We start from the raw sequence: 24,451 nt of genomic DNA, 5'->3' as shown, positions 1-24,451 counted from the left end.
AAAATGCTGTTTGACTGACTGACCTTAAATTATCCCGTCATTAATCTGATCTCTCTCTCTCTCTCTCTCTCTCTCTCTCTCTCTCTCTCTCTCTCTCCTTCATGCCTAAATATAGAAGTGGAACAAAAAGGTAACTAAATACCAACTACTTTATCTGTCGTGTTCTCTTTTTGGTGTGATTTGAGTCCATGTCTTTTCTGTTTGTGACTGGGTTGTCGCTGTGTGAAGTGGTCTCCGTCCTCCGTCGGGCCTATTAAACATTACTTCCACGGGGGGAGGGAAACGGTCGGCCGGACGCCGAAAAGAATCTTGAGGAAATATCCCTTCGGAAAATGCGTTTTCGAACCACATTGGGAATCGTTTTGGTTGACCAAAAGAAAATGCTGTTCCTTGGCAACCCTTGCTGATAAACAGGCTCCCTCGACCTGAAATACACCCGATAGGCTCTCGACGCCACGCGGCGAGCGATGGATCGTGGATAGTCATCTTTGTTTACCTAAGCGGCAGTGATTTTTCCGCAGGTTTTCCTAAATTTAAACCGCTGACGTGGGCCGAGCGGGTTTCTAATGCAGGCAAAGGGAACGTCAGTTCAGAGGTCCGGATGTTCTTCGAGGAAAAACATGCGCAACCGGGTGGTCGTGATAAAAAGGCTCGACTCGTTCTTTTTGTTTCCGATTGCGCTTGTTGACGAGTCGCTCGGTGAGGAGAGTCGTTCGATTTCACCGACTCTCCGTTTTGGCTCGATTGAGTCGGCGCAACGGCGCGAGCGGGCGGGCGGACTTGGGTGGAATGCAAAGTCTAATTCCGGAACAAGACCCAAATTATGACGGATGGCTTGGCCTCTTTTGCCACTCTTGGGCTCTTAATTTAGTCCACAGTGATTATTTTCAGTTTGTGATTTAAAAGATTCACTCGCTCGCCCACTCTTTCGCCGGAGGGACTTCCGACTACCGAGCAATTTAAAAGACGACTTCGATACGGGCGAATCGTTTCGCGAGTCTTTCATCACTCCTACGCAGGCCGATACCTTTCTGGGGTTAAAATCGAATGAGCTTTGCGGCACAGCGGACACCAAAACGCATGGAATCATCGACTCATTCAAAGTATTCGACTCTGGTCTCTCCTTTCTACAGGAAAAGTCTATTTTTGGTCGCTTCTTTACACCAAATTCTGCGCGAGTAGGCCTCGGATCTTGGCCGATATGTTCCATACAAATGAGCTAAAGCAAGTATGGGTGAAAAAGTATGACAGTAGTACGTCCTCACAATCAAATATGTCACAGCGTTACTAAGCCCAGTAAACTCATTCGAAAAATTATGATGAATAATGAAAAAAATAATAATACAAATGGTTATTGAGCACAGACATAATTTAGAAACACAAAGATTTTCTTATCTATTCATTCATTTGTATAACGTTCAATGATGGAGTTGTACTCGCACAAGAGTCACTTTTTAAACATTATGCGGCTACTACTGCTGTTTTCTGGTACTGCTTTTATTGATTTACTTGAGTATTTTTAACTACACTGGAAGAAGCCATGCGCAATTTAATTGTACCTGCGTATTATGGCAACAAAGATTCGTTCATTCATTCATTCAGATCATTCATCCATAATGATAATGGTAATATTAACAGTAATTCCATGGCATGATTGCTGCATGATTTTGCATAGACATTCACCGTTCCCCAGGAAGATTCTGCCATGAACGCCCCTGGACGTCCTGCTTTTTCACTACGCCCACGTATTGTACATTCCCTCACACGATTCATATCATAATCTTAAAAAACAAAATAACAACAATAATCATTTTGAGCAATTATTGCCCTCGTCCAACCTTCGGCACGGTTTCTTCCTTTCCCGACAAACCTGAGGAATTATTGCGGCTGTGCATTATTATCAGCTGCATAACATTAAAGGGACAGGGAGCGCAGGGGGTCGATCGATATCTCGTCCAATAAGCTGTCAGCATTTTAGATTATGGCTTTAACTCGATGATGGTTATAACCTTCGGGAGCAGCTCGTCAATACGGGAGGAGGATCCCAGGCGTCCATAATCCCTTTTTTTGACTCGTGTGGCGGGGGGATGGGGCGCAGACGCTAGGGATTGGAAACCCCAAACTGACAACAAATATGGACCCTGAGAAGTTAATGGTTGAAACTTAAATCTTAACTCAATAACCGTGAGGTTTAACGAGCTATCGTTTTGGCTGACCGCCTGGAACCCCTCAAGAGACCCCCATGTTGAGAACCTATGTCTTGGACGAACGTAGGGGCGAACTGTATAGCTCTTTTACTAGTCATCATATTTATTTATTTATTTTGCTGTATTTTGTATTTGTTAATTCCATGTTAGTTCAAAGGGCCATCTCCAAGTGTCATGACCAAAGATGTTAAAACATGTAAAACATGTAAAAATTAAGTAAGTATTAAGTAATTATTGTAAAAAAAGAATCCCTACTGAACGGGGTCGTCGTCCATCTCGATGGGTTCTCAATATGTGGTCCGGGGACCCTCCAGAGGCCCTCCCAGAGGTCCCCAAGCGGAACAATGGACTAAAATTGAGCAACTGTGATAAAAACCGAAAAACCACGTCTGGTTAAAAGTGATATAATGCCCGTGAGGTAATTCGAGGCAGTGGTTCTCAACACGGGGCCAGGGTCCTTCAAGAGGCCCCAGAGGGCCCACAGCCCAAATGATCGATAGAGAACGTAGAATAATGACTGTTTTGATCCGAGTGTCACTGTACAGACACTACACCGTATCTAACAGTAAAAGTATTCTCCGACGGGCGGGGTCCCAGAGATAACCTCTTATCAGACCCGCCGGTGAACGCAGGTCAAATTGACGGTCCTTAATGTTAAAAAAGGTTGATCAGTTGTAGGCCATTAATATAGTCGTAATCAGTTATTATCAAAAAACAGCCGGCCAAAGCAAACAAGTCACAAAACTGCGAGTTATGACTGTTTAATGTGAATTTCCCCATGAAAGCCACGGTGGCCCCAGTCCTCTCCTTCCCTAAATAACTCTCACTCCTCCCGTCCTTATGCTCACGGTTTTTTAATTTTTTTTTATACAACTCGTCTTACGACCTCCTGCGGGACCCCCAATCGGAGCCGATTTAATCGTCGTACACGATTAAGTCCCAACTTCCACGCCCGTCTGTGCGGAGGCGACGGCGAAACTGGGACCAAAACAGTCGTAACGGCGTCGTCCGCGAAAAAAGCCGCGACAACTATGTAAATCTCCCCATCCAAGCCCTGGCGATCGCCTCGCTCCTCTCCTCCGTCCGTCTGCTCGCGTGTTTCAGGAGCCCTTATCTTGCCGTCTCCCCTGGGACCCCCAACGCCCGGGACCCCCAATCGCTGGGATTGGAAGATATGACTCAGTCCAAACGTCCATACCTGTCTGTATCGTAGTTACAGACAGGTAGCAGTGAAACTGGGATCAAAACGGTCGTAATGGCTCATTCTCTCAACCAGGGGCCTCAAACTACAGGCCCGGGGGCCACATCCGACCCCGCGAGACGGTTTAATGTGGCCCACTACGCTATATTGATGAATCGGGCCCCGCAAAAAAAAAATTCTAATCACAATGCTCAATTATGTTCGCTTAAATGTTTTCAAACCGTCAAACTGAATCAAACCACATCCTACGGGAGAGATTTCCAACGGGATTAAGAGGCAATTGAGTGGCGGGCGGGAGAACAACAGCTGACTCAACACGGCCCCCCTGGAGGAAGACGTCCTGGCCAGTGGCGCCCCCCCCCCCCCCCCCCGGGTCATGGGAGTTTGAGACCACTGCTCTAAAAACTGCGAGTTATGACTGCTTTACGTAAAAAATTCCCCGCGAAAGCCCCGATCGCTTCGCCTCTCTCCATCCCTAAATAACTCTCACTCTCAAGACTCGTCTCACCGCCTCCTCCGGGACCCCGAGTCGGAGCGGATTTAATCGTTGGACGCGGTTGAGTCCAAGCTGCCGGAGCTGTCTGTACAGAGATGAAAACGGAGAGAAACTGGGAAAACTGTGGAACTGGGACCTAAAACAGTCGCACTTGCGCGTCCCAAGAAACTGGAGTTATTATACGTAAATTTTCCCGCCGCCGCCGCCGCCGCCACGGCGATGGCTTCAGTCCTCTCCCCGGCTAATAACGCTCACTTTCCCTCCTTCCGTCCTTGCACTCGCCTGTTCTTCTATGGGCCCTTATCTCACCGCCGCCCCTCGGAGCACACTCCTCTGCTGTCAGGGAGGAGGAAAATTACCAAAAAAAAAAAACAAAAAACGACAACTAATACCAAAAAAATAAATAAATTAAAAAACGCGCCTCGGCGAGGAGCCTCTCGGCGCTTAGTGCCGAGACGCCGCGTCGACGGGAGGCGTCTGCCGCCATTCTTCACCCGCAGGTAGACAACGTGTTTAATCTTGTGAGATTACAGAGGGGTGAAGGCCCCCCTCGGAATTCCTCCGCCTCCCTCTCTTTTCTCTCCTCCGTACTTCTTCTTCCACCACCCGCCCGCCTCCACCCCCGCCCCCCCCGCCACCGCGGCGATGGATCTGGGGATATGGGAGCTGTCAGAGGCGTGTCAGGCAGCCAGCGCCATCACCATGAAAGCAGCCTTCACACCGGCTCCGCTGCTGCTTCTTTTTTTATTTGTATTTATTTATTTTCTATCCCCCCCCAATGTATTCAGCACTCGGGTGTCCAAAACGTAAAAGAAAAAAATACAAACTAGTTTTCATAATCCTTTATCGTTTATTTCCACAAAGCTCCCGGTGAATATATCTCCCTTTTCAGCCTTTTTTGGCCCCTTTCCTTGAGAAAAAAAAAAAAAAATCCTTTCTGACGCTCTCAGCGACGGATTAGCACAAAACCCGCGCAAGCGTATCTGACGGAAGATTGTGCCGATCTCACATTAAATCTGCAAACTGTGCTCCTCGCGGCTTCCCTGCCGCAACGTGCAGCTGCGTGAGCGCAGGAGCCAGAGCTGGATTTGAAGGGTATCATTTATTTATTCATTTATTTTTGCCGTAAAGTCGAGTCGAGGGAAGAGTCGATGGCGGGACGCTGAAAGCCGACAGGGTTGGAGTTACGCCCCGGGGGGGTGCACCAGGGCCATGTGTTCGGCCCCCTTACACTTGTTTTCACGGCAGTTATGCAACAATTTACAAAACTATTTACAAAACTATTCGTCTTACCTGCCAAATGCACCGACACAAAGCAGTTGAATGAAAACGTTGTTGTTTTTGAGCTATTTTAACCCTATTTGTAATCTATTGGGAGTCATCCCGAGTGATTTGGAACCCGTGTCCAGTACACTGGGGAGGGTAGCATCAGCCGAGTACAAAAATGGGGCGTTCGCGACCGCCTGGACCGTGATTGTCCGAGACTTTCCCCTTAAATGAACTGCCACCCCAGACGATACATCCCGTCTTTTGTGCGGCGTCAAATTTGGATCGCGCTCGGTAAAGAAAAACTGTCAAACTGTTCGGAGAGTTTCCGGAAGAGCAAATCTGAAAATGAAGGAGATTCTCCGCGGGGATCCGACCCATCGACCTGCCTGGGCAGCGTCGCCGAAGCTTTAATGAAATCTGAGCCCTTATCATCTGAGTTGGTTACCTACAGTAGCTTAAAGTGCGGCGGTTATTATCGAAATCCTTTAAATTGATCGAGTATATCGAGAGTATATCTCCAGCTTAATGGAGTTTTTCTTTAAATAAACCGCCGCCCCATACAGTAGAATTTCATCCCATCTATTATATGGCTTAAGATATGGGTGCTGCTCGGAGAAACAATTACAGTGATTGGAAGTGTGAAAATTCTTGCAGTTTCCAAAAAAGCCGTTGCCGAGGCCTCGATCAAATGGAAGCCCTCGTCATGTCTTTGGTGGCTGTCTCAGCTTACGTCGCGCTGCTATTATCAGTCTTGTTCCCGGAACGAGGGAAAAAAAAAAAAAACATGAAAAAATGAAAAAACTGAATAAGCATCGACTTCTTTCCCCCCCCCTCCCGTCGCTATTCATCAAAATCTTTCAACGTGAGTTTTTTTAATTTTTTTTAGACGGGCGCCCCGCTCTTTTTTGGATGGATGCGCCGTCTCACCGGCGTTGGAGATTCCTCCCTAACGGCCGGCGATTCGGCGTGATGGCGCCGACGGAACGGGGAGATGTGACATGCAGTCGTTCCTGTGTGGCGCCGCGTGCCGGGCCGCGCTCTGATTATGTTTGATGGCGTCATGTGAGCGATCGCCGGGAAGAAGCGAACGGCGGGGGGGCGGAGCGCGGCGGAATGCGGGAGAGACGCCCTCGCCCTGTTTCGACTGGGATCGTTTCTCATCCACTACGTTGTGCCTCTGAACCTCGTTCGGACCCCCGCCCCCACCCCACCCGCGTTATTAACTAATTGTCCTCATTTTCCACAGACTAATGAAAAACATGGCGTGGAATTACGGATATCTTGTTATTGCGAAAATTGGAACATCTAATCTGATTGGTAACACATTATACAGATTTCAGGTATTTGGAGCTCCGAAAACCGGATTAGCTTGGTATTCTGTAGATTTTAAACGGGCTAAGCAGTGCTATCAAAGAGCTTGGCCTCCATCCAGCGGGTACATTTATCCCATGGATTTCATTACTTATTGAAGATTTTGGAGATCGATAATCTGTTGTAAAAATAACCCGTCTAGGCTCCAGTTTAAAAAGCGCGGCTGGGCTGAAAAACAATGACGTTTTTTTCCCCCGTCTAATCCGCCCTTCTGTGGTTTTTCGCCCCCGCTGGGAATTCGTCCGTTCCGGCATACATCCCAAAGTAACTCTCTGCTTTGCCTTTCTCCCGTTTTGGCTCCTCAGTATTCCTGTGCCCAGGGCTCTTGCGAGGGGTGTACCAGAGCGAACACCTCTTTGAGTCGGACCACCAGTCGGGCGCCTGGTGCAAGGACCCGCTCCAGGCCTCGGACAAGATCTACTACATGCCGTGGACGCCGTACCGCACGGACACCCTGACCGAGTACTCCTCCAAGGAGGACTTTGTCGCCGGGCGCCCGACGACCACCTACAAGCTGCCGCACCGCGTGGACGGCACCGGCTTCGTGGTCTACGACGGCGCGCTGTTCTTCAACAAGGAGCGCACGCGCAACATCGTCAAGTTTGACCTGCGCACGCGGATCAAGAGCGGCGAGGCCATCATCGCCAACGCCAACTACCACGACACGTCGCCGTACCGCTGGGGCGGCAAGTCGGACATCGACCTGGCGGTGGACGAGAACGGCCTCTGGGTGATCTACGCCACCGAGCAGAACAACGGGCGGATAGTGATCAGCCAGCTCAACCCCTACACCCTGCGCGTGGAGGGCACCTGGGACACGGCCTACGACAAGCGCTCGGCCTCCAACGCCTTCATGATCTGCGGGATCCTCTACGTGGTCAAGTCCGTGTACGAGGACGACGACAACGAGGCCACGGGGAACAAGATCGACTACATCTACAACACGGAGCTGAGCAAGGACGGCTTCCTGGACGTGCCCTTCCCCAACTCCTACCAGTACATCGCCGCCGTGGATTACAATCCCAGGGATAACTTGCTGTACGTTTGGAACAACTACCACGTGGTGAAGTACTCCCTGGACTTTGGGGCGTTGGACAATCGACTCGGTAAGTGAACTCTTTGCTCCTCAAGATCCAATTATTTTGATGCAATGGCTTTTCCGATTTCAGCCCTTTTTGGAGACTCGGCCCATCACGAGTGACTCACACACAAAAAGTCGGTTCAGCAGAGTTGTGAATGGAATTCTCACAAGAATCATAAAAATCGGTCAGAAATACTTATTTTGGTGGAATTTGGTGACATTTAATATGAGTTATGCCAAAGACCTTCACCTTTTTGTCACATTTGTCACTCCTGAGTCATTTAAAAAGTTGGTAAAGTTCGCTACCAACGAATGGGTTGCGGGTCACGAACCACTACTGGGTATTGTAAATCCGGTTCGCAGAAGTGGCTTGATAGCTCACCCCCGTTGTCCCTTTAACCCCTGGGACTCCACCGCTCGTCACCGAGTGGTCAAACGCTGACGTCCCTCCCTGCGGTTCGTGACGCGCGGGCTCGTGAGAACGTCGTGGAACGGATCGAACGGGTGCCTTTGTCGGGTGTAGTTACGGAGACGGCTGTTGATGTCGTTCCAACGGAGTTCATCCCTGCAGAACATCCCGCTCCGAGGTGCAAAACCAGAACGGCGTGACTTATTTTGCCGATAATTGCGGAGGTAAAAATAGAGCATTTTGATCACGCGCCTTGTACAATCTTGTATTTCTTTTACTTATCATTTTGGCGGCTGAGAGGGGGAAATATACGCTTCTCATTAAGTTGATGTTCTGCACACTGAGGGAGTGGAGGCTGGTGATAATTAGATATCGGCAATGGAGTTTAATGTGCGACATCCTTTTTCCCCCTCCTTTTAATTAATCACTCAAACGGAGGTGAAACGCCAGCGTCGCATGTGAAAGTGGAAGCGCTGCACCATCTCAAGACTGTTGTCAAATGTACATTGTAAGAATATTTTACAAAAAAAAAAAAATCTTTAATCAGAATCAGTTTAATTAGCCAGGCACATTATACACATACACTAGGAATTTGTTCTGCTGACGTTTGGTGCGCTACACTGCAGACCATTGGCATTAAAGAAAAAAGCTTTCTAATTAAAAAGATATACTGTATAACCTTGCCCGTCTGAAAGAATGGAGAATAAAAAAGTAAAAATAAAATAGAATAAAAAGTAAAATAAACTAGGATAAAAGGTAACAATTAATTACAATTCAAATTGTCAAATATATAATAATACCAAAAAAAAAAAATCCCATAAAAACAAAAATAGTCAGATACACCAAGCTATGCAAATATACAAAATGTGATACTATGCACAGGATAAATTGTTATGGATATATACTGTAGGGTATAATTTATAAATATGAATGATTACCACACACTAACAGCTTATTATTTTATTACTTATAATGATTATTACTCTCTTAACAATTATCTGCTTGAGAAAGTTAAATTCCAACGTGTTATTCACATACTTTTTTCAGTTCAGTCTCAAAGAGTTTTGTTTTTGTTTTTCTGCAAAAGAGTGAGAAACTTCTCACATTAAAGCAGAGACAGCCCTTTTGAAATCCCCCATTGTTCCTTTTTATGAAAGCGGGCGCTTGTTGCTAAGCCTGAAACAGGCAAAGAAAAAAAAAAAGTGTTTTGACACAACAATAAAATTATATATTTTTTCCCCCGTAGCTCATCAACAGCCCTCTTCAGAGTTGTCAAAAGGTATTTGCCTGTGAAGACTCTCTCCTCACCTGCTGCTCGCCACTTTAATTCCCTTTATTTGATTCATCTGACGCCTCACATCTAATCAATGATCTAACGCAAAAAACACTGTTGTTGTGTTAGAATCGTGGCGATGTGGTAATAGACTCGGATTTACACGAGCTGTCGATATGTTTTCACATTTTTGCATTTTCACATTCGAGGAATTGCTGATGGTTAACATCGGTGCGTTGCCAACCGGGAAATTGGCATAAAAAGCTCAACCGTGCGGAAAAAAAAATGAGCCGATTATTAAAAAATGGACGAATGGAAAACAAACAAAAATACCCCCCCCAAATAGCACCCCCTTCCAAACCCCCCCAAATATTCCATAAATAGACATATATATTAAGAAAATAACCAAATAAAAAAAATATATAACAGCCAACTATACAAATGAACGGAATATTAAAAATCCGATTATATTCTATGCACAGGAGACAATCTGTGAAATCAAGGCTTTATTGGCCTTTGGTATAAATGAATAAATATGAATACCATAACATGAGAATGGATGACAATGAATTAGTAGGTCTAAATTCAAGTTTGTCACATATACATGCGGTCATACATATATGCAGTGAAATGTCTTGACACCCCGTGATTTCACACAATAAGCTCTAAAAACACTGAAAATACAGAATCGACACAAGTTATTCCTATGTCATTACAGCATTTCTACAGTGTTATTACAGTGTTGCAGTTATTACTGTATTGCATTTATTGCACAAAACAAGAAGAAATGTCCTTATAAATGCCCTTTCTGCTCAAAATACTTGACATGTGCGTGGTGCTTCCCGCTCATCCTCCAGACGACTGAACCGCTCCGTCCAGGAAGCCGAGTCGTTTTTCTGGGAATATGTCGACCTCGGGGGAGCAGGTGGCGCGGTCCGCCGCACACACATGACTCCGGGGGGGGAGACAAAATGAGATTACGCCGCCGGCGAAACCGGTGCATAAAGTCAACGGATTGCGTCACCGCAGGAAATATTGAAAAGATAATGGACGGAGAGGTTTTGACAAGGACTGATGGAGGGGCGGAGGGATGCAGGGAGAGTGGAGCGTTTAGCTCATTCAACCGAAATACATTTGGGGGGGGGTGGCAAACAGAACCACAAAGATAAATAATCTGTACTGCCTCAGCGTCCATACATCTATCACCATCTATCTCCGTGGAACTTCCTAAGGAATCGCGGCGAAAGTTTCGACTCTTTTTCTGAGATCCGGTTCCTGACGAGTGACTCGGTACGGGAGTCGTTCGAGTCGCACGACTCGATCCAACCCATTGTTTTGATTGAGGCGGTGTCATGCACGGTGAGCTCTGAGTTGTGAGCATATGTCCGGGTGGAATGGAATGAATTCCACCCTCAGTTTGAATCATTAGGACTTTTTTTTGCGAACGAATGGATCGCTAGTCTTGCATCGCTAACTGTCATCATCATCATCATCATCTCCATCACCATCCATCATCATCATCATCAATCATCATCATCATCATCATCATCATCATCGGTCATCATCAATCCTCATCATCATCATCATCATCATCATCATCATCATCCCATCATCATCCATCATCATCAGCAGCATCGGTCATCATCAATCATCATCATCATCAATCATCATCATCATCAATCATCATCATCATCATCAATCATCATCATCAATCATCATCAATCATCATCCTCAATCATCATCATCATCATCATCATCATCATCATCATCATCAATCATCATCATCATCATCATCATCATCATCAGTGGTCATCATCATCATCATCATCATCATTAATCATCATCATCATCAATCATCATCATCAATCATCATCATCATCATCATCAGTGGTCATCATCAATCATCCTCATCATCAATCATCATCAATCATCATCATCAATCATCATCATCAATCATCATCATCAATCATCATCCTCATCATCAATCATCATCATCATCATCATTAATCATCATCCTCATCATCATCATCATCATCATCATCAATACCATGATAAAAAGCACAGTTGTACATGCTTGTGACGTTTTGCGACTCTAGTGCTCAACACGTTGGCCTTCTTCTTGGGAGATACACTGTAGGGGAGTGCGGTGCCATTCATTCATTCATTCATTGTAATAAGTGTGTTGTAGCATGACAAAAACGTTGGGAAACCGTTGACAGAGTGGCTCCCAACCTCGTTTCAACTTATTTGCTCACAGCAAAATCTTTCACAAATCTTGCATCACTGCCTGTTAATAAGCCGTGACAATAAGCACAGTTATACATGTTTGTGGCCTTTTTACTGCTCGACTGGAGTTGATTGTATAACTGCGCTTTGTTTGGAGACCAAAGATCCACTTGCTCGCTCCACTCTTTTTGCCGGAACACCCCAGTCGTCTCAAAACATTTGCTCAGAAGGAACGAATCGTCTTCGAGTCTTTCCTCCCCACAAAGGAGCGGCTTTGTCTAAACTCCCGGCAGCGTTATGTCAGGACTACGGCGGCCGCTCGGAGTGCCGGGGCGACCTTGTTGTGTAATAACACACGGTTGTACACCACCTGTGCTTCCAGCACACCCACGCCCCCACACCCCCAACTCCCCCGACACCCCCGGCCATGCATGATCTACCCTCCCGATGAGGCATGGGATATGGGCATGAAGCCGGGGGAACGGCGTCCGGAGCTGCACCTGGGTCCCTGCACCACGTGCAAAATACCTCACGGTCTGCACCACGGGGCATAAAGCAAAGGATGTAAAGGGGGGGGGGGCTCCGAAATGGTCCAAAATGGTCCAAAATGTCCAAATGGCCACCTTCCGGTGTAGGTCTAGATATGAACCATTTTTCAGTGTAAGTTTATCTATCGTGGTAATCTGTCTATTGGACGGTTAATTCCCCAGCGATTTTTATTTTTGATTTGTAACAAACCTCAGAGTCTGGTCCTTCCCTGAAATACATTGCAGTTCAAAATAATTGTGATAGTTGCATCGATGGCAACGTGAACCGTTGGTGCAATCCGGGCTCAATGGCAGAGGATGCACCAAACACCCCTTCCATGACAACTGTTCTTCATTTTCCTGTAGCGGTTATTTTTATTTTCTTGCTGAATTATGTGCAAGGAAAAGGGACCAAAATCGGCAAAGTGCATGACTGAAATAAGAAAAGATACTATAATAATAATAATAATAATAATAGTAATTTTTATTATTATTATTATTATTGTTATTGTTATTGTTATTGTTATTATTATTATTATTATTATTATTTATAATAACATTGAAATTATTATTATTATTATTATTCATTTTATTATTATTATGATTAATAATAATAATAATAATAATGTTATTATCATTAATATTGTTATTAAAATTGAAGTTTTACTGAAGTTTACAGAAAAATATTGATTTTTTATAATAATAATAATAATAAAAATGTTATTATAATGAATATTATTATTAAAATAAAATTATTAAAACCTTAACTTCAAGGACGACCGGGAGTTGAATTGATTCCTTGGTTTTCCTTCCTTCTCTTTGTGCCGCCAAATAACTGAAAGACTTTATTTGAAAGTAAGGGATTTTAATCACAGATAAGCACAACAAAGGGCCTCTGTGCAGACTGCTGTGCCAACCACTGAGTACTAGAAATTCTGCTCGTCAAAAGCAGACCAAGGATATCAGGAAAAACGCTTTTCAAATGTCCCGATGTATACAATACTGTGTGGCAGAGAAGACGGGATCATGAATGTCTATTCATGAATGGTTGTTTTTTTTATTCAATGCGTCCTCTGAATGGGGCGGAGAGTCACTGTAGTCGGGCTTAAAGTCGACTCGCTTATGTCAATATCATTCATAACGGCTTAACAAGGGAACCCGGGAACCCTCTTGCTGCGACCGCTCTGGTCGATCGCACAAATCTTCCCACCAACCCGCCAGCGTCCGCCCGCCCCCCCATTAGCTCCGAAGACGACACCGCATTAGTCTTAATGCTCGGATCGGTGTAAGTTCTGTGACCCGTGGGGGGTTTGAATGGTTGACCGTGGTTCGAATTGCGGGGGGGGGGGGTAAAAGGGTAAAAAGAACAAGTCCGGGGGGGGAATTATCGGTCTAATTGCCGGATACATATCCTTCTAACCTGTAATCGTAAATATGACTGCATATTCCTCATATTCATGCCTGGGAGAACCTTGTTATGCGATTTCAGAAACCCCTTAAGTGGGCTGTACCATTAGGCTGATCGTTGCCCTCGGCAGCTCAGATCAGAGCCATCATCTTTCCAAACCGAGCAAATAAAAACAAACATAACATAAAGACAACATAAACATAAACAAAGATAAGCAACAACAACAAAAAAAACATTTCATAATGGGTTATTTATTTTCCGCCATTTCCTAATTGAATGAAACAAAAAAGTATTCGGACACTTTCTCAGTCACCGTCTTAGCCGTACTTGCTGTAACTAGTAACGTTTTATTTTTACCAGTAACATTTTAAATTCATCTCTCAACAAGCTGTTCTTTCTCGTCATTTCTCATGACAGGAAAGAAAAATTACAATGTTACTGGTAAGTATGAGTACTCAATTTATCGTCCATCCATCCATCCGTCCATCTTCTAACCTGCTTATCCTGGTCAGGGTAGCGATGGCAACAGGGCCGACAGAGCAGCCCAGACGTCCCTTTCCCCAGCAGCTTCCTCCGGCCTTTCCTGGGGGATCCCTACGAGTTTCCAGTCCATCCAGAGATATATGATCTTCCCAGCGTGTCCTGGGTCTGCCCCGGGGTCTCCTCCCTGTTGGACGTGCCACATCCACAGCGAAGCGTCCGGGGGGGGCATCCTTACAAGATGTCCCCACCACCTCAGCTGACTCTCCTCCATGTTGGGGAGCTGCGGCCGTGGTCTGAGGTCCTCCCGGATCACGGAGGCTCAGAAGCCTCGCATGGAGAGTGAGCCCTACCTCATTACGGAGAAACCCCCATACTCAATTAATGGTGACTAGTAAAATTGTTATAGATGCTGGTCACAATGAATAGATACTCGTAGGAGGGAAATTATTTGATATCTCTTAAATGAAGCCCCATTGTAACCTCATTAGTAGCCCAATGCAAGTAACATTGGGATAGTTACTCGTAACAGTTGGAATATTTACCAATATCTAATGAATATGTACTAGTCCCTAATAATACTACTGTAGTACCTAAATGAGTAACTAAAATAAAAAAATCCCGTAAAAGTGACTAGTAGGTCCCAAGGATTAAATGTTAAAAGGGCGTGCCATCGAGTGGAAACCTCATGCTATGAAGATGATGCCTCGCTTCCACCACGGCTGATCTGTGATCCCTCTACACCCCGGAGAGGGAAAAGCAGCTTCTGCCGGGGCCTCTGTCAGCCCCGGCTCTTTGCCCTCAGACGGGGTATGGGATCGTCCGTGTCATCGATACCGCGGCTGTCTGGCGTCCCCTGTTATCTCGCCACATGTTGCCATCTGTCTGGGGGCGCAGAGCCTACTCCGGCGGGGGCCTCGGCAGAGCCCCGACCCCGATGCCGAAAAACTGGCAGTTTTTTCCGACATCCGGCCTAATTGGATCTCATTTGCAAGCAACTGAGATGCGTTTAATTGATCAAGAGTGGCAAAGCGCTGAACCCAGCCTGGCAGAGTGTGTTGGAATGGACTCAAAGCGGACGCGGTTGACGTTGGAAAAGCGGTCGCTACACGGCTTTAGATTGACAAGCCCTCGACACGCTGTCAGTCAGGATTCTACGGTCTCAACTTCCGGCATGGTATTTGATGTACAAAGTATACACTGCATCAGCACGTCAGGGTTCTGAAAATCTAAATCTTGGCCACTTTTGTGCATGAAAGCTGAATATGCCTTTGAATACACATACACACAGTGTATCAATCTCCATCCTTTGAGGAAACTACTAGAGATCAAGTCACTGTTGATGACTTGCAACTTGACAGAAAATAAATTACTTGAGACTCGACTTGGACTTGAGACACGATGACCTGAATGACTTGTTTGTGTTCATTTTATGTTTTCAGTTTAAATATTATATTAAGTATAAAATATTAAAATGTTCTATGTTGTCAATGTTCACATTACAAGGGTCAGTGTGACGTTGGTATGCGAGCACACACTGGGACTGGCATTGTTAATTATCAATGAAAAGTTCATATTAGCGGCAACGACGATAACGGTTTAAATTTGAACAGAGATATTGAACAGCAATATTTTTCCGATTGAGAAGGAATAAGAAAAAACCCTTTTATAAAGGTTTTTGTTTGATAACATGTATTTCACCTAATATCAATAATTATAATAGAAATTAAATTCATTGTCATACTTTTTGAGCAGGTTAGGTGGATTGGCCAATCATATCATCATTAGACAGGTTCTAATAATTTGTCTTTCTCTTTATAAAGACCGGATACTGCAGGTGAGACCGCATTATCCTGGGGGAAAAAGTGACTTGACTTTGGACTTGACTTGCCTTAACTAAGCACTTGACTTGACTTGACTTAACCTGTAACTTGACTTGACATAACCTGTAACTTGACTTGACATAACCTGTGACTTGACTTGACTTGCCTTGACATAACCCTTGACTTGACTTGTCTTGACATAACCTGTAACTTGACTTGACATAACCTGTAACTTGACTTGACATAACCTGTGACTTGACTTGACATAACCTGTGACTTGACTTGACTTGCCTTGACATAACCCTTGACTTGACTTGTCTTGACATAACCTGTGACTTTACTTGACATAACCTGTAACTTGACTTGACATAACCTGTGACTTGACTTGACATAACCTGTGACTTGACTTGACATAACCTGTAACTTGACTTGACATAACCTGTAACTTGACTTGACATAACCTGTAACTTGACTTGACATAACCTGTGACTTGACTTGACATAACCTGTGACTTGACTTGACATAACCTGTGACTTGACTTGACATAACCTGTGACTTGACTTGACATAACCTGTGACTTGACTTGACTTGCCTTGACAAAACCTGTGACTTGACTTGACTTGTCTTGACATAACCTGTGACTTTACTTGACATAACCTGTAACTTGACTTGACCTAATCCGTGACTTGACTTGACCTAACCTGTAACTTGACTTGACATAACCTGTGACTTGACTTGACATAACCTGTGACTTGACTTGACATAACCTGTGACTTGACTTGACTTGACTTGACATAACCTGTGACTTGACTTGTCTTGACATAACCTGTGACTTTACTTGACATAACTTGTAACTTGACTTGACCTAATCCGTGACTTGACTTGACCTAACCTGTAACCTGACTTGACATAACCTGTGACTTGACTTGACATAACCTGTGACTTGACTTGACATAACCTGTGACTTGACTTGACATTACCTGTGACTTGACTTGACATTACCTGTAACTTGACTTGACATAACCTGTGACTTGACTTGACATAACCTGTAACTTGACTTGACATAACCTGTGACTTGACTTGACATAACCTGTGACTTGACTTGACTTGCCTTGACATAACCCTTGACTTGACTTGTCTTGACATAACCTGTGACTTTACTTGACATAACCTGTAACTTGACTTGACATAACCTGTGACTTGACTTGACATAACCTGTGACTTGACTTGACATAACCTGTGACTTGACTTGACATAACCTGTGACTTGACTTGACATAACCTGTGACTTGACTTGACTTGCCTTGACATAACCCTTGACTTGACTTGTCTTGACATAACCTGTAACTTGACTTGACATAACCTGTAACTTGACTTGACATAACCTGTGACTTGACTTGACATAACCTGTGACTTGACTTGACTTGCCTTGACATAACCCTTGACTTGACTTGTCTTGACATAACCTGTGACTTTACTTGACATAACCTGTAACTTGACTTGACATAACCTGTGACTTGACTTGACATAACCTGTGACTTGACTTGACATAACCTGTAACTTGACTTGACATAACCTGTAACTTGACTTGACATAACCTGTAACTTGACTTGACATAACCTGTGACTTGACTTGACATAACCTGTGACTTGACTTGACATAACCTGTGACTTGACTTGACATAACCTGTGACTTGACTTGACATAACCTGTGACTTGACTTGACTTGCCTTGACAAAACCTGTGACTTGACTTGACTTGTCTTGACATAACCTGTGACTTTACTTGACATAACCTGTAACTTGACTTGACCTAATCCGTGACTTGACTTGACCTAACCTGTAACTTGACTTGACATAACCTGTGACTTGACTTGACATAACCTGTGACTTGACTTGACATAACCTGTGACTTGACTTGACTTGACTTGACATAACCTGTGACTTGACTTGTCTTGACATAACCTGTGACTTTACTTGACATAACTTGTAACTTGACTTGACCTAATCCGTGACTTGACTTGACCTAACCTGTAACCTGACTTGACATAACCTGTGACTTGACTTGACATAACCTGTGACTTGACTTGACATAACCTGTGACTTGACTTGACATTACCTGTGACTTGACTTGACATTACCTGTAACTTGACTTGACATAACCTGTGACTTGACTTGACATAACCTGTAACTTGACTTGACATAACCTGTGACTTGACTTGACATAACCTGTGACTTGACTTGACTTGCCTTGACATAACCCTTGACTTGACTTGTCTTGACATAACCTGTGACTTTACTTGACATAACCTGTAACTTGACTTGACATAACCTGTGACTTGACTTGACATAACCTGTGACTTGACTTGACATAACCTGTGACTTGACTTGACATAACCTGTGACTTGACTTGACATAACCTGTGACTTGACTTGACTTGCCTTGACATAACCTGTGACTTGACTTGACTTGTCTTGACATAACCTGTGACTTTACTTGACATAACCTGTAACTTGACTTGACCTAATCCGTGACTTGACTTGACCTAACCTGTAACTTGACTTGACATAACCTGTGACTTGACTTGACATAACCTGTGACTTGACTTGACATAACCTGTGACTTGACTTGACTTGACTTGACATAACCTGTGACTTGACTTGTCTTGACATAACCTGTGACTTTACTTGACATAACTTGTAACTTGACTTGACCTAATCCGTGACTTGACTTGACCTAACCTGTAACTTGACTTGACATAACCTGTGACTTGACTTGACATAACCTGTGACTTGACTTGACATAACCTGTGACTTGACTTGACATTACCTGTGACTTGACTTGACATTACCTGTGACTTGACTTGACATAACCTGTGACTTGACTTGACATAACCTGTGACTTGACTTGACCTAACCTGTAACTTGACTTGACATAACCTGTGACTTGACTTGACATAACCTGTGACTTGACTTGACATAACCTGTGACTTGACTTGACATAACCTGTGACTTGACTTGACATTACCTGCGACTTGACTTGACATAACCTGTGACTCGATTTTACTTGACATAACCTGTGACTTGACTTGACATTACCTGTAACTTGACTTGACCTAACCCGTGACTTGACTTGACCTAACCTGTAACTTGACTTGACATAATCTGTGACTTGACTTGACATAACATGTGACTCGATTTTACTTGACATAACCTGTGACTTGACTTGACATTACCTGTGACTTGACTTGACATTACCTGTGACTTGACTTGACATAACCTGTGACTTGACTTGACATAACCTGTGACTCGATTTTACTTGACATAACCTGTGACTTGACCTGACCTGACTAACCCGGCCTAACCTGTGACTTCTCTTGACATATTACCTGTGACTTGACTTGACTTGGCCTAACCTGTGACTTGACTTGACATAACCTGTAACTTGACTTGAAATTACCTGTGACTTGACTTGACTTTAGATTTATAGCAGGTGGAAAATAAACAGTGTCTATCTTCTATTTACTATTAAGGTTTACGCACATTTCCAAGTTTCTCGATAATTTTTTTGAGTTGTTTTTTTTCTTTTTTTTGTTACTTTTTAAGTTTATGTTTACGGTTTATTATTAGGTTCATTCTATATTGCCAAATGTACCTCCTCTATCGATCTCTCTATCTATCTATCTAAAGGACACAAAAAATAGACATACAGTATACATGTTCATACGGCCAAAAATGTCCTGCATATATTAACTATAATTTCCTTTTCTGCCATAACCTCCTATTAACCGTGCCTTGAGTTATGCTAATATATTATGCTCTGCCACCGTTCAAACTACAGGTAATGAAGCGGGAGATTGTAATTGTTTCACCTCCTAGATTCTTCCACTTTCTCTATATAATATATAGGGGAAATTATAGAATTTAAATTACACCATGAATGTTCATTGGCTCGGTGCGCTCCCCCCTTTATCCTGACTGGCCAGCCACCCATCCATCATGGGCTGTGGCGGAGTACATTCACCCTGATCCAGAAATCCTACACTGATCAGCGGTGTAGTGAGATGGGTGGCAGGCTCAATTAAGGCCCATAGCTCATCCATCTTCCCCGTCACGTGCCGAAAATGGGAACGAGACGGTGGAAGAATGGCGAGGAAAAAAGGAAAAGCGCAGCGTTTGAGTAATGCCGGTTTGGGGCCCGGAGCGCTGCATCTCATTCTGCATATCAGCCTATTATAGCCCTGTGTGTCGCATAAATTACATAAATGGCGAGTGACACGCCCCCCGCTCAATCTCTAAGGCACTGGGGCTAAAACATTTCAGCCCCTTCATTTGAAAACATTAATTCCATTGGTCGGATCAACAAAGGGGGGCGCGCAAGCAGAACGCTGCGGAGTGACGAGGAGTTCGGCTCTGAATCAGTGAGTCGAGCGTTTGGACTCGGCTCAGCCTGTGTCTGGCTGCACTTTGACGGAGAGTCTCCGACTCAGGAGTGGTTCGTTTCAATTCGTTCACAACGAACACATCGATCGACACAGGGAATCACTCTAGCTGAACGCAGGGAAGAAATGTGTGAAAGTAGACAAGAAGTGGCACAATTTTGAACAGTGGCTATATAACTATAACAACTATAGCAACTATTGGATTAACTGATACTAACTATATCCGATAAAGTATAAGTAATTTAGTAAGTCAATCTTTATTTATACAGCAATTTTTTGAAACAAACTGTTAAAAAGTGCTCTATGTATAACGATATAATTATGTTCTATAGTATATAACTATAACGATAGCAACTATTAGGAGTACTGATATTAACCACAGCAACCTTTTTGGGATAATGATATTGACTATAGCAATGATAGAAACCACTTGGTTGACTCACATTGAAATTGCAACAACGGCAACTATTGGGTTTATCATATATACAGTACTGTATGTCGCCTATATTTCTGTTGCCTATCTGTTGCCTATATTTGTAGTCTTTTTAACTCTACTATATGTAACTATAGCAACCATACATGCAGCAACTATTGGGTTGACCAATTAACTATAGCAACAACAGCAACTATTTTGGATACTGATATTTTCCTATTTTTTTGCTTACGTACTGTATGTTGCCTGTATGCGTATCTTTATTGCTTCTGTTTTAGAGTACTTCCGCATCCTTTGTGACATCAGAGGTGTCTCGACGTTCCACCCTTCTTTCGACCCGTGCGGAAGAAACCCGGCCGTGCTTTTTGTTTGATTATCCTCTCGCCTCAGCCTCCTCCTCTGTCTGACGGCGTTTGGGAACTCTCTTCCTGAGGCTCTTGCCGAGACGAGTCTCGCTTTTCTCTTTGTTGAAAAATCCCCTCGGTCGTCTCTCTCTTTCCACTCGTCTCTCCCCTCGTACTGTTCTTTTTTAAACTTTTTTGTTTAGTCCATTAATGTCTCAGCTCTATTGATTTTCACACAGTATTGTTCGTTACACAACAGTATGCATTTGCGTATACACAGTTGATGCTTTATAGAGTGTATGGTCTTGGATCAATATAAAGTATGGATCATCATATGTGTACCGAATATACAGTATATATAATGTTTTTTCTGGATTTAGGTGGACAAAACTAGATGGATGTTGTCAGTAAAATAAAATAATATTATATGTCAATTGAATCCAATTAATGTATCCCATGGTAGATCATCGCTGGGGCATAATTGAACCAGGTAATGCCCGGAAGGAATAAAATAATGCTTACGTTGGATAAAACGTTATTGCACATTGATTGCACATAAGTCAAATTGACAGTAAACTTTTAGTAGAATGTGTAATTGGTAATTTCACATAAAATGATGATGAATGAAAAGCCTCTAATCACTATCTTAAGTTGGGACTGTTTCAAGATCTAAGAGGTTGAACAAAGTTTTGCATATTCTGCCCCTCACTTCCCATATATGGAACTATGATGGTTGAATAGGCCTGTCTGTGCATACCAAACTACTGTGTATATATATATATACATATATATAAGGGATGCAACACGCTACAGTGGGCTCACGGTTCGATATGTATCCCAGTTTTGGGCCACGGTAACGGTACAGTTTTGGTATCTTTATATTTAGTACAAAATAAATAAATAAATGTTGAAGTTATATGGTATAAAAAATGTTTTTGCAGTAGTCTGCCACAAATAACTAGTGTAACGCTCTGTGTGTAGGACTGCAGGGGGGGGGTTCAGATTCATTGGTGGGTTGTTATAATTTGCATAGGTTCATCAGATTGGAGGAGAGGTGTCCAGGATAGTGGATAATTCAAATATTAATTTCCACGAATTATTTATTTATTTATATTTATATAATATTTTAAAAACGTTTTGCAATAAAAAATAAACTATAGTTAGTTATTTTTGTGTAGAACAGGTATAAACAGTATTTTTCACACATAAATATTAATAGTAAAATAAAACCTCCCACTCAGACCAGTGTGTGTGTGCCTTCGCTTTGTGACCCTGACGTGACAGTGGGTGCGCTCCTTGTTCATCCGGGGCACCTCCCGGCGAGGGAGGAGTTTAAAATCTCTTACATGAAGGGGGAAACATTTGCCGGCGGCAGGAGACGGCAAGTTAAACAAACGACACGACATAAAACTGTTCAACTTGACAAAAAAAAAAAAGAACCTCTCATCACCCGACGAGGCTCTGTTCCCTCCGTTCCTATGAAAGAGCCGTTCAAAACAATGGGATTGTTTGTGAATGAAGTGGTGCGAGTGTCTGAAGAGAAGCCTGTGATAAAGAGGGACACGGCCATCACAGGGGGTTATTCTCCCGCTGGACACCTTGATTGATTGCACGCAACATTTCGATGTAGTTTTGTCTCGTGTTTCTATGGAAAAGGCTGCGTGGCCGTGCGCAGTCGGGGAAGAAAAAAAATAGAGAAATGCTGCACGGCTCCTCACAGAGCCTGCACGACTTGCGTGGCTGATGTCAATGTATATTTTTGTATATATATTTGTTTACCCGCCTATGTGTATATATCTGATAATATTGAATTCTCCTTGATCATCGTACCATTATGATACAGTCAGTATTTATGCCTTTTGGAGAACTGTCCACAGGAAAGGCATTTTGGCATAAATACAGTATGAATCCTGTCATCGAGCTAATTTCCTTTTTTGACGTATTCTTGGTTTTCACCCTCCAAAGGCCCTGCACCCGCCTCTTATAGCCCTTCCTCTCTTCACACCGGAGTGGCGGAACTTTTCTGAAACGCTGTTGAAGAGGCCGCGGTCGGTGCGGAAATGATGCAAAGTCTGGTGGACTGGATTGCTTTCAAAACAAAGCATGTAGGTTCTCGCCGGAGTGAAGTGGATGAGGCTTATCTCACCACGAGCCCTAGGAAACAGAAAGGGCCTAATTAGTTAAGAATGGCCCCTTTGAAATTAAGCTCAGTGCGCCCTGCGTGTGGCGGGAAACGAGCAGGCTTTTTGTGTCTTTTATTATGCGAGTCGAGAAAAGCCTGGTTTCAGTGTTTCCAAAGCTTTTTTTTTTTTTTTTCCCCTGCCACAGCACTCGAGTTAATCCCACGGCACCACCCTGTAAATCACTAAAAACATCACAAATACATATAACGGCTTGTTATCACAGCCTAATGCTTAGTGATTTACGAACGACGCTTTCGTAAAAATCAACTCTTTTACATGATGCGGGAGTCTGGAGTCACTCCGGCAATAGAGTGAATGTTCCACTCCCAAACTGAAAATAATCCCTGAGGACTAAATTAAAGTCCAAGGCAACAAAAGATGAAAGCATGTGGAATAATTCATACGGCATGAACTTGAATTACTCTGGCTCCCTCACTCTCCATGCGTTGCACCACCTGAAGCAAACGAAGCAAGAGTCGAAAAATGGAATGACTCTTTTTATTTAAACCTTACATGACTCTAACAGTCCTCAGAGGAGGAGTAAAAAAAAAAAACACTCAAATTTATATTCCTTAGATGAATCATCCTTTTTTGCCAAAACCTGTGAGATTGAAGAGTGTTACAGTCTGTGAGCCAGCCCGCGCGGATAACACTCTCCATTTTTCATCAGTCCTCAAACGTCTCCCATGATGTTATGATTATTCTAAGATATAGATCAATTTATTCCTCCTTTGTGGCAATCCTGTTCGCAGCTCCTGAGTGCAGGGAAATCTTTATTTCAACAGCAACCGAGGTCGCAAAGTGCTGCACAGGCGTTAATAAAACGAAAATATGAAGGGAGAAAAAAGAGCATGGAACAAATGTGCAAGATTAGCTGAGAACCAGTCAGCACAAAGGGGTCTCATTGCAGAGTAAACATCGTTTTTATTGAATATTTATCTGAAAATTTGTATTTGTTATTGAAATTGCCAATTTTCGAAGGTGGATTTACTAAAGATTTTTAAAGCCCAAAACCCTCTGAGATACAGTGAGTCGAATACTTGGAGGCCTCTAGTTCCGAGTTTAAATTTCAAGGAAAAACAAGGATATCTTTGTCGGTGGACCTAGGAGTAGTCTAACTAAAACTAGATTGTCAGCGATAAAATCCTACTTTATCAATCCCCAAAGGGGGGAAATTCGGGCATCGCAGCAACTCAGTGGTGAACATGAAGTACAGATTGAGAGGATATGCACTGAATTGACAAATACATATATTCAAAACAAAAACAAGTTATAAGCAGCT

At 43.5% G+C, this 24,451-nt stretch overlaps 1 protein-coding gene across 1 annotated transcript in view; it reads left to right on the top strand.

The window, feature by feature from the left end:
• LOC307246827 (adhesion G protein-coupled receptor L3) overlaps nucleotides 1-24,451 on the top strand; it is a 183,541-nt gene that overhangs the window by 44,741 nt on the left and 114,349 nt on the right. The window contains exon 3 of the mRNA XM_080022853.1: nucleotides 6,830-7,650. Coding sequence (XP_079878979.1) covers nucleotides 6,830-7,650 — 821 coding nt within the window. The remainder of the gene's footprint in view (nucleotides 1-6,829; nucleotides 7,651-24,451) is intronic.

This window comes from Zeus faber, assembly GCF_960531495.2.
Source record: "Zeus faber genome assembly, chromosome: 22".
NCBI classification, from domain to species: Eukaryota; Metazoa; Chordata; class Actinopteri; order Zeiformes; family Zeidae; genus Zeus; species Zeus faber.
This window is presented reverse-complemented; position numbering and strand designations above follow the sequence as displayed.